Source organism: Mandrillus leucophaeus, unplaced genomic scaffold (genome assembly GCF_000951045.1).
Source record: "Mandrillus leucophaeus isolate KB7577 unplaced genomic scaffold, Mleu.le_1.0 Scaffold4, whole genome shotgun sequence".
Lineage (NCBI taxonomy): Eukaryota > Metazoa > Chordata > Mammalia > Primates > Cercopithecidae > Mandrillus > Mandrillus leucophaeus.
The window spans coordinates 372,255-384,285 of record NW_012104253.1 but is presented as its reverse complement, the minus strand read 5'-3'; the positions used below and the strand labels follow the sequence as shown (position 1 = coordinate 384,285).

General features: G+C 40.4%; 1 protein-coding gene across 5 annotated transcripts in view; it reads left to right on the top strand.

Annotated features, from left to right (window-relative positions):
• The window catches only part of MARK3 (MAP/microtubule affinity-regulating kinase 3), a 116,875-nt gene that overhangs the window by 61,756 nt on the left and 43,088 nt on the right, over window positions 1-12,031 (top strand). For all 5 annotated transcript variants that reach the window (XM_011991583.1, XM_011991582.1, XM_011991580.1 and 2 more), the window contains exons 6-7: window positions 5,067-5,137; window positions 10,012-10,068. In XM_011991583.1, the coding sequence (XP_011846973.1) occupies window positions 5,067-5,137; window positions 10,012-10,068 (128 nt within the window). The remainder of the gene's footprint in view (window positions 1-5,066; window positions 5,138-10,011; window positions 10,069-12,031) is intronic.

Genomic DNA, 12,031 nt, shown 5'->3' with positions numbered 1-12,031 from the left:
CCATAATACACTAGGATGAGAGTCAGAAAAGCAGACTCTTAGCACTTCTAGGGGTTGCCGTGAAGCGTTTCACTATTAGCGTTGTTAGTTGATAATGTCTAAATACCTGGATATTTTTTGTGGTAAAACATACATCACTTAAAATTATCATTATAATCATTTTCAGGTGTACAGTTCTGTGGCATTAGCACATTCACATTGTCCTCACCACCACCTGTGTCCAGAACGTTTTCATTTTCCAACACGAAACTCTACACCCATTAAACACTAACTCTCCATTTCTCCTTCTCCCAGTCCCTGGCAACGATTCTGCTTTCTGTCTCTATGAATTTGACTACTCTTGGAACCTCATACAAGTAGAATTATACAGGATTTGTCTTTTTGTGTCTGACTGATTGATGCAGCATAGTGTCCTCAAAGTTCATCCATGCCATAGCGTGTGTCAGAATTTCATTCCTTTTTAAGGCCGAATAATACTCCATTGTGTGTGTGGGACACATGCTCCACATTTTGTTTATCTTGAGTGACTATTTAAACGTATGAATGCTTAGTCTGTTTGAAACAGATGTGTACTGTGGTTGCTCTGGTTTAGATGCTTTTCTTTACCAGATTTTCATGTCGCTGGTGTCTGTCTTCCCTAAGGCCAGAAGTGATGGTTACAGTACACATCACTAGAGTTTCCTTAAAATAAAGCTTAATGACTAGTAACTATTTGCCTACAGTTTTGTAAAAATGTAGACATTTTCTCAAATGCATGTTTATAGCTGCCATCTTTTATAATGATTTGTATTTTATGGTTGAGATTGGGTTGGGTTTGTAGTTTGGGGACCACACGTGAGTTTCATTGTCTGTGAAGAGCAGAAGCTTTCTTGTTCGTCTTTTTGTGTTCTCTGCCTCTAGCACACTGCCTGGTACACAGCAGGTACTCAATAGATAAGAATTAGACTGCACTTATGAATTATAAACTACTGAGTACACATTCTGTTAAACTCTGTAGTAGTTTTATCATTAGCACTTTGATCCGTGTTACAAAACCTGAAGATAGAAAGTTGGATTATAGTCTCATTTGAGTGAGTTTACCATTGAAAATAAAAAGATTGTAAACCTGTTGTGCAAAACAATGAGTTGTAGTGCGCATACCTCTGACGCCACTTTGTTATACTCCTAATTCATTATTAGCTGTGTATTTTATACTTTATATATGTCTAGTGTGGGAATTTCATTGGGATTTTCAAAACTTCAGGAGTAGTAGAAAGAGGGGAAGGTTAATTTCAGGACCAAAAAGCTTTATGGCGTTCTAATACTTTCTATGGGCAAACAACACAGAGTAATGTTCATAGCCCTCTTGTTGTACAGCCTCTACAGTGTACAAGGTGCTTTCTCTTACCAGATCTCCTTTGACCTTCACAGCGACTCCATGCTGTGGCCACGCAGTGAGTGATGGGCTTTTTACCCCTGAGGAAATGGAGTCTGGGAAGTCTCACTGTGGGCACTCTGGGCCTGGATCCCTAGTGCTCTGACAGATAGCATTTCTAGTTTGTTGGTCGGTCATGGCTTTCTGTTCCCATCTATTTTAGCTACCCAGGTCACAGAGATTACTCCTATAGGGGCAAGACAAAAACGTCTGAGAAGCATCCAGGTTTAGTAGAAAGAGGATGGGCTCTGGAAAAGACAGACATGGAGTGAATCCAGCCAGTGGCCCTCATTGGCCATGTGACCTGGCAAGTAACATGTGCTGAGCTGAGCTTCACGGTGAGCATAGGAACCCCCTCTGAGGGCTCAGTGCACTTGGCAGCATTGTAACAGCATTTAATCATTTAATCCAAGGTGATTGTTCTGTATTACCTTGGGTTTGGTTTGGTTTGGTTTGGTTTGCGACAGGGTCTCGCTCTGTTGCCCAGGCTGGAGTGCAATGGCGCCATCTCGGCTCACTGCAACCTCTGCTTCCTGGGTTCAAGCGATTCTCGTGCCTCAGCTTCCCGAGTACCTGGGACTACAGGCGTACGCCACACCCGGCTAATTTTTGTAATTTAAGTAGAGGTGAGGTTTTGCCACATTGGCCAGGCTGGTCTTGAACTCCTGACCTCAAGCGATCCACCTGCCTTGGCCTCCCAGATTGCTGGAATTACAGGTTTGAGCCACAGCACCTGGCCTCTTTAACAGTGTTTTGTTGTTTATTAAAACAATTTCCAGGACATATGTTTTATTGTTGATGTGTTTAACATTGTGAAAAGTTTTATTAAATTGGCCACCCATTCCACCATTGCATCTCCCCCACCCCCCAGCCTGCTGCCTTTTGATTTGGTAGACTCATAGAATTTTATAATTGAAAATAATCGTAGAAATTATAGGGCGATGGTCTAATTTTTACAGATGAAACTAAAGCTCAGAAAGTTTGTTCTATGCCAAGGGGTCCATAGCTAGTTTGTTTCAGGACCTGAACTAGAACTAAGGGCTTTCTGAACTGGCCTGTCAGTGTCCTTCCATCCAGCCACCTGTTCCCTGCCCAGGCAGGAGAGCCACTCTTTGCTTCTTGCTTCTTTTATCTCTAATAAATAGCCTTAAGTGTTTTTCAGTTCAGCTGCTTAACCTGAATGTTAATACATTTTTAATAAGGAAAAAAAGATCTAGATTGAATTCCTGGTTTAAAAGTTGAACTCCTGAATTATAATTTAGTAATTATGAGTGTGACATATGGTTCCAGGAATCTCTTAAGAGGTTTATATTAAATTTAAATTTAGAAAAAAATCTGTCAAAATTATATTGACAGACTTGGATTTTATCTGTGTTATTCTACAAATGTTGGTGGGCTTAATCTTTTTTTAAAGTAAAAACTCTTCCATATGATATTCACTCATGTTTAGTTGTTTTTGCTTATTAACCACTTGTTTTGACATTGTGTGCTTTTCTGCAAATAGAAAGGTCATTCGCATAGAAAATGCTGACACTTTACTGAGCTGACATTTAACTTCATAATTCATCATAGTTAAGTGAATTGTGTTGTGTAAACTCAACAGTGTGTAATGCCTTTTAAAAGATCATTATACAGGCTGGGCATGGTGGCTCATGCCTGTAATCCCAGCACTTTGGGAGGCCAAGATGGGCAGATCATTTGAGGCCAGGAGTTCGAGACCAGCCTGGCCAATGTGGTGAAACCCCCATCTCTACTAAAAATGCAAAAATTAGCCGGGTGTGGTGATGCACGCCTGTAATCCCAGCTACTCAGGAGGCTGAGGCACGAGAATTGCTTGAACATGGGAGGCAGAGTTTGCAGTGAGCCGAGATCGGGCCACTGCACTCCAGCCTGGGCGACAGCACAACTCTTTCTCTCTCTCAAAAAAAAAAGATAATTAAGCAATCAAGTAATAACATGAAAATATTGATGCCCATTCATTATGTAAAATTTGTTCTTTCAGAGTTAGGGTTAATAAGAGTTTCAAAGTCAGAGATAATTGTGTAATTCATAATGACTTTCAAGTATCAAAATATTTTCGTTTAATATTTTCACTAAGCTGGTGGATGTATTCCTTTTTGTGTGAAATTAAGATGTTTCTTTCCCGAAAATACTTTATATCTATTTTTTTTTTTTTTTTTTTTTTTTTTTTGAGACGAAGTCTTGCTCTGTCGCCCAGGCTGGAATGCAGTGGTGCAATTTTGGCTCACTGCAAGCTTCGCCTCCCAGGTTCACGCCATTCTCCTGCCTCAGCCTCCCCAGTAGCTGGGACTACAGGCGCCTGCCACCTCGCCCGGCTAATTTTTTTGTATTTTTTTAGTAGAGATGGGGTTTCACGGTGTTAGCCAGGATGGTCTCGATCTCCTGACCTCGTGATCCGCCCGTCTCGGCCTCCCAAAGTGCTGGGATTACAGGCGTGAGCCACCGCGCCCGGGCTATATCTAATTTTCTAAATTAGTATTCTTGTCTATTGATTTCAGAGGTGGTGATTCTTTATTCTACCTTGATAAGCACTTGACAGTGCTAATAGTACATTCCTTGAAGTGTCACCTTTCTTTCCCAAGGAATTAATATTGTATAAACTGCCACCTAGGTGTGCATCAGCTAGTTCTGTTGGCTTCACCTCCTTGTATCCTGAGCTCCCACTTCTCACCACCACTGCGCTTCCCACTCTAGTCCCCGTCACTTTCATGATTGGTTTGATTATTGTACTGATCTCCCGATTAGTCTTCCTGTCCCTTCCCATCATTGGAAGCCTCTTCCCCGCTAGCAGCAAGTGATCCTTTTAAGAGGTCAGTCATTTCATCTCTGCTTCTCGTCTCACTTATAGTAGAGCCAGAGTCCTCACCACAGCCTATAGGACTCTTCCTAGCCTCATGAACTACCCTCTTCCCCTCATTCACCTTTCTCCAGCCTTCTTGCTGTTTCTCTTACTACTATAGAATCTTACCCCAGATGACTACATTGTCCACACCCTCAAGTAGTCAGCAAAACACAGTGTGTGCATGCACAGGCTTGCTTGTCTGTCTCTTTCTCCTACTTTTTCTCCACAGCACTTACTGTCCTCTTATACACTATATGTTTATTCATTTATTGCCCCCTCCCCCAACTAGAATGTAAACTCTCTGAGGAAAAGGATCTTGTGTTCACTGCTGCATTTCCACGGAGCCTACCTAGAACAGTGCCTTGCAGTTAATAGACATTCAGTAAATATTTGTTGAATGAATGAATATATTCAGGAAATACTTTGTCATAATCCCGCAATAAGATGTCCTCTTCTAACACAAATAACTTCATCCACTTTAATTTTCTGTTTTCATTGCTTAGTTTTTATTAAAACCTATTGAAAATGCTCTTTAAAATAAGAGTTTTATAATTTAAGCGTAGGGAATTTAATTTTAAGGCTTTTCTCCAGCTTAAAGATTTTGTTGGTGAATTTAAATGCCTGTAGTTAAACTTAAAGCCAGCTTAGTTCAAATTCCACGTATTTCTGGCTAACTTTATATCTATATTTAAAAATTAGAGCATTGCTAAAAGTGAAACATTATCAATTTATGGGAAAATTAATGCTCAGAAGTAGGATTCTACTTACTTTTATTTCTCTCACCCGTAGGTGAAGTATTTGACTATTTGGTTGCACATGGCAGGATGAAGGAAAAAGAAGCAAGAGCTAAATTTAGACAGGTATGAATTAATGTGTCTTTACTTTGTTAATTTGATAATTTGTCTCACTTAAACCCTGAAGCGAACAAGTGTTTGCCTCCATAAATGCTTATACGGCCTGTTGGATGGCAGGGGTTGGCCATTCAATTCAACAAAAATTTATGAAGTGCTTTTCATACCTGAGGCACTGTGCTGGAGGCAGCCTTGGTTCTATTCCTAGCTTTGTAGTGGGAGCATTAGTCTTATACTTAACCTTCCCTTTTTACAATTGAGCCTTAAAAATCTAGAGCCTTTCAAAAATGCCTGTGATTACATTAATTAAAACCATTTCAGAGTTTTTAGCAAGCAGAGTGTCAGAACCCCAAAATTCATTATTAGCTTTGTCTAACATAAACCAAGACCAAGTGTAACTCAAACTGTTAATTGGTAACTTTACTTCTTGCTTTGTTTATACTCTGCTTTTTAAAGAGACGTGGGTTTTAATAAGCAGGTTTTAAGCATACAGGTTACTTAACTCTCCTGTCTTTATTAATAATAATTACTGTTACTGATTGACCATGCCACACACTGAGATAAGTACTTTACCAACATTAATGTAAATCTTACAACCACCTTGTGTTATACCCCTTTGCTAAAAAAATAAGACAGCTGAGACATGGGAAGATTAAATGACTTGCCCAGAATTGCCTTTCTTTTTTTTTTTTTACCCCACTTATTGTGGAGAACGGGGTCTCGCTGTATTGCCCAGGCAGGTCCCAGAATTGCCTTTCAAGTAGGAGACCTGCCATAGACTCAGAGTCTTATACCCTCTGACCCCAAAACTCAGATTTGCAGTCATTATATTGTGCTATTATCTAGACTGGGAATCAGCAAACTTCTGTAAAGGGCCCGATAGTGAACATTTTAGGCTTTGTGGACCACACTGTCTCTGTCGCAACTATTTAACTCTCCTGTTGTAGCTTAGAAGCAGTCGTAGGCTGGGTGCTGCGGCTCATGCCTGTAATCCCAGTACGTTGGGAGGCCGAGGTGGATGGATCGCTTGAGGTCAGGACTTCAAGACCAGCCTGGTTAACATAGTGAAACCCTGTCTCTACAAAAACACAAACATTAGCCGGGCATGATGGCAGGAGCCTGTAATCCCAGCTACTGGGTAGGCTGAGGCAGGAGAATCACTTGAACCCGGGAGATCGAAGTGGTAGTAAGCCAAGATCACGCCATTGCACTTCAGCCTGGGTGACAGAGTGAGACTCCATCTCAAAAAAAAAAAGTAGCAGCTGTAGACAATACCAAATGAATGAACGTGACTGTGTTCCAACAAAACTTTATTTACAAAAACAGGGATGGGCCGGATGTAACTAGAGGCCATAATTTGCCAACCCCTTATTTAGATGAAGGACAGGAGCAGTGCTTCACTGCTTTTAAATTAACTCTATATTCTCACAAGGTCTACACTGAAATGGAATTATAGCCTCATTTCTCTCAGAACCTTTATATTTTGTTTTATTCATATACAAGGTTGTCAAGATGGACAGACTATTAAATAAAGTTCAAGTCTCCTTTGATTTGCTTAGTCTGATGTTTACATTTGTAAGTGATAGGACTTACTAAGTTTCTTATAAATGTTGCTTATATTTTGCTGTTGCTTAAATACTAATGGTACTTTGAATTCAAATGTACTAAAACAGAAGTAAAAATCAACTTTGGCTATCATTTAACTTCTCTGATCCTGTTTTTAAAGCTAAAAAAAAAAAAAAACAAACTTGATGAATTCCATACTACTTTGCAATTCTAATACCATTTGATTGTATGGTCTATGAAAGGAAATTCAGATTTTTATTAGAAAAAAGTCTGCTTGGCTCTTTCCATAACTGTACTCTTAATTTTTATAAATTGGTCACCTAAAAGGTAAAATGTTTTTGCTTCATACAACTTACATTCCTTCCTGCTTAGATGAATCTGACTTGCAAACATATATGTGAAGATCGCTTATTGACTATGAGGAAGGGACTGATGTCACCCAGCAAGAGCTTACTAACCTAAATCTTGAGGCAATTACTCCAATTTTTATTGTAAATTCTCTGCAGAAATTCTGAAGTCTTTATTTGTGGAGCCTATTAGTTGGACTAGAAAAGATGTTTTGTATGTATGTGTTTTTACGGTTAGCAAATTGATTTAGAGTGCTTTAGAATTGACCCCTTCTTCCATGGTATTTGCCTAAGACAACTCCATTAGACTTGGAAGGATACGCATGATATTGGTATTTCTACTTTTCTGTTTCAAATGCTGTGGTTTCTTTGTTTTTGTTTTTTGAGATGGAGTCTCCCTCTGTCACTAAGGCTGGAGTGCAGTGGCGTGATCTCAGCTCACTGCAACCTCCACCTCCCAGGTTGAAATGATTCTCCTGCCTCAGCCTTCCGAGTAGCTGGGATTACAAGTGTGCACCACGCCCAGCTAATTTTTTTTTTGGTAATTTTAGTAGAGACGGGATTTCACCACTGTTGGCCAGGCTGGTCTCAAACTCCTGATCTCAAGTATCTGACCTCCTCAGCCTCCCAAAACGCTGGGATTACAGACGTGAGCCATTGCGCTCAGCCTCAATTTCTGTGTCTAGGAGTTTATAAGTCATCATTACTTTGACTAAGTAAAAAGAAGTTTTTCTATTTATGACAAAAAGGAAGGTATGCCACACACAAAGTACACTGTGTGTGATCCCTTTTCCATATTCATCACCAGATGGGTTTTCCCCTTCCTGCTTCCTCACCAAGCCCATCCTAGTTACTACTTATGACGTTTTAATTTTTTGGTTGAGCTCTTGTTCTTTTCCGAGAAAAAAAAGTAGATTTCCAGCTCCATCTTTTTTACTTACCTCTTTCTTGGTGGGCTGGTGATACTGATTCTTTGATGCTCTTTTATGTATGATTGAAAGTGAATTAGGCTAACATTCATAGTTCAACCTAAATAACATCTATTAGCAATCACCATTTCTAGCTGCTGATAGAATGCAAAAAAGGAGTAGGTTCAAGTTGAGTCTTTTCAGCTTATTGTGGCATCAGGTTAGCTTTGAGCTGTTTTGGAGCTAAAGAGAGAGAAATCCTTTGATCTCTTTGAGAAAGGGCAGGAAATCATCAAATCTGATTCAAAAGCAGAATTTGAAAATAAACTGTAAGAAAAATCTCAATATGAGGAAAAACTAATATAAATTCTGAATGAGAAAAGGGAAAAGATTAAATAAAATTTACCTGTATCCTAGGTGACAAAACTATTACTTTGTTTTGGGAAAACAAAGCTGTTTTACTTTTCCAGTTTTCATGCTGACAGAATAGAACAATAGTGATAAATCCAAAGTAACAGATGCTTTAAAACCCGTGTTTTGGCATTGGAATTTTTGTACCTTTAGTTAATTATAAGTGGGTCTGATATTCTGAATGTTAATTTTAAATAATGAAAGTGCTGATTTTTGTTATCATCTCATCCTAACCCCAGTTTAACTTTTCCTTGCTGCTTATTCTGAACCAAAATGTTGTACAGCCCTCTGAGATTTTATGTCCATGGGTGGGTCCATGGGGCTTACAGCTAAGTGTTGATGATGATTTGGAGGAACCAACAGTATTTTTATTATAACCTCAGTTTTGTGTATATGTAATCATATGTGTCTAAATATACATGCAGAATATCAAAGAAAAGACTAGATGCAAGTGCAACAAAATAACAAGAGATGTTACCTCTACTTAGTGGTAATGCAGGAATATATTTCTGTAGACTTTTCTGTATTTCCTGAAATTTCTACAATGAGCATATAAAGCTTTAATATTAGAAGACTTTTTTTAAGTGACCAGTAAGTGTGAAATTTCAGTAAAACAATTATTTAATCATAGGCATGATTGCAAGTTGACTAAATAAAAGCATACTGTTTGCTGAAAGTGGGAGGAATCCTTAATAGTGCACGTGCACATAGTAGTTTTCATAGTTCACATACGTTACAACATTCATTCCTCCATTTTAATAAAGGAAGAGGAAACTGACCCTCAGAGAAGTTAACTAACTTTTGCTCTCCATAATCCACATTAGTTAATAGAAAGACTGTTGCAGGAAACAGGCTGAGAAGGGCACTTACAGAAGAGTAATCCTTTGATCTATTTGAGAAAGGATTAATCCAAGTATGGATTAACCTGGATTAACACCTGGGTATGGGCAACTCTCTAACCGCTGGTTTGAAGTTGACTCTAAGGATATGGAAAGGTTGCACCAGGCCAGGCACAGTGGCTCACGCCTGTAATCCCAGCACTTTGGGAGGCTGAGGCGGGCAGATCACCTGAGGTCAGGAGTTCGAGACCAGCCTGACCAACGTGGTGAAACCCCGTCTCTACTGAAAATACAAAATTAGCCGGGCATGGTGGTACACACTTGTAATCCCAGCTACTCAGGAGGCTGAGGCAGGAGAACTGCTTGAACCCGGGAGAGGGAGGTTGCAGTGAGCCAAGATCACGCCACTGCACTCCAGCCTGGGTGATAGAACAAGACTGTCAAAAAAAAAAAAAAAAGAGGTTGCACCAGAGCCATCTGGGCCTAGGGGCAGCCAGGGTCCTCCAGATCCAGTCAGTTTGTTGGGTCCTGGCACTACACAGTAAATGGAATGTCAGTGGATAGGGTCCAAAAAGAGACTTCAGTTAAAACAGTAGAAAACAGAAGAACATCCTCACCTGTTTGTTTTTGCCCTCACCCCTGAATTTCTCCAGACTGGAAAGTTCAAGGCATAGGAAAATTGTTTTTAGAAATCCACATGGACATTCGAGTGCCTACTGAGTATTCTATATGTGTGAACATTAACAAAGTTATTTTCATCTTAATTACGAATCTGCACCAGTAATGACTGACTCTGTGTCTCTCCTATTCAGATTGTGTCTGCAGTTCAATACTGCCATCAGAAACGGATCGTACATCGAGACCTCAAGGTAAGTAGAAGTGCCTCACTCTCAGTGTATGCTCTGTCTGTATGTGTGCAGTTCTCTCAGTGGTCATTACACAAATGAGGTGTAGATTAGACTTACTAACATTTTTTAAAATCCCACAATAATTGAATCCTCTTAATCAAGTTATAGGAAAGAGCATTAAAAATAAAGAAAAATAAAGTTTATTGAAAGTATTTTACATTTCAGTTAAGGTGACTGGTGGTTGATCTCTGGAGGACAGTCATCACACAACCAAACAAATGGGGGCCTCCAGAAATGTATGGTCGCACCCACAGCATCCTCAGTGCCACCCGGCATTCATTTCTGCTGTTTTCATCAGCATTCTCTCCCATTAACAGCAGTGCCCGTTTTAGACCTCTTTCAAGGTCCTCAGCCTCTGCCCTCACTCTGGCATAGGATGAGGTTTCGTATTACATAGAGAAAATAGAAAACACAAGGCAGAAACTCTCATTTTCTACCAGGCCCTCAAACCTACCTTCACCTACCCACATCCATCACTTCTTTCCATCCTGTTACAGGAGAGTGGGGTGCTTCTGCTCTGAGCTCTGGGTCCTGATTCCCTCTGGGGGCTGTGCTCTGTCTGATGCCTCTTTTCTCTCCATTTGTTTATTCACTCTCCCTCTCTACTTGCCTTTCACCAGCAGCATTTACACATGCTCAAGTCTACTTTTTTTTTTTTAAACTAAAAAGCCATCCCTGTTCCCCTTCCAGATACACGTTTTTTCTCTCTTCCCCTTCATAGCCATATTTCTCTAAACATTTCCTAGATTCTGTGTCTTCACTTGACACTCATCTTCGCTCTCACCTCACGTAATTGTCATTGACTTGCTTGTTCTCTGCACCCGCCCCTAGAGCATTCACATTCACTCTCTCAGCTCCAGTAGCCAACTGTATGCTGATGGTCCCAAATCCATTCCTGCGGCCAGAGCACTCTTCTGGGATCCAGGACCCAGCTGAGCAAAGCATATCTTCATGTAAACATCCGTTGGGTGCAGCAGGTTCAAAGCCTATAAACATGAATGTTCACTTCTCATTCAGGTGACTAATGTCCCTCAGGTGCCTTACTCTCCTGTACTACCACTCAGTCACCAAGTCCTTTTGCTGCTGTGTTCCAAATATCTCTTAAGCTCACTCTTTTATGCCCCTGTTACACTATCCAAGGCCAGACCATCATTATCTCATAGTTGATTTCGACACTACTTTCTTACCTGTTCTTCTCTGCTTCTAGTGCCTCTTCTTCCCATGTATTTTTTCTACACTGCACACAGAATGGTCTTTTAAGGAAACACAAATAAGATGGTCATTTCTCTGCTTGAACAACTCTTCAGTGGCTTCCCATTGCTCTTACAATGAAAACTCAAACTTCTCAAGTACAGTCCTTTGTGATCAAGCCCTGACCATCTCCCCAGCCCCCTCTACACATCTCTATCCCACATACTGTCTTTCAGTTTCTGTGCGAAACATGCTGTGTCTCACATGGGTTCTCACACTCTTTATTCTGCCTGAAATATCCCTCATCAACACATCCATTGTGATCAGATGCACCTTCTGGTGCTTTGATCTCACGTCGTCTGGGAAGCCATCCACACCTTTCAGTGCCAACCCACAACTCCCTGTGCCTCTTCAGTTACGGCATTTGTGTCTCAGGACAGCTGCTTATCATTCTGCCTCTTCTAAACTGTGAGCTGTTAAGGGTAGGGCTTTATCTGTCTTGTTCATCATTATCCATCCAGACATTCATATAGCATCTGCTGTGGAGTAGCCACATAGAAAATAGGAAATGTTTGTTAAAATAAAGTGACTAGGCCGGGCGTGGTGGCTCAAGCCTGTAATCCCAGCACTTTGGGAGGCTGAGGCGGGCGGATCACGAGGTCAGGAGATTGAGACCATCCTGGCTAACACGGTGAAACGCCGTCTCTACTAAAAATACAAAAAGAAATTAGTC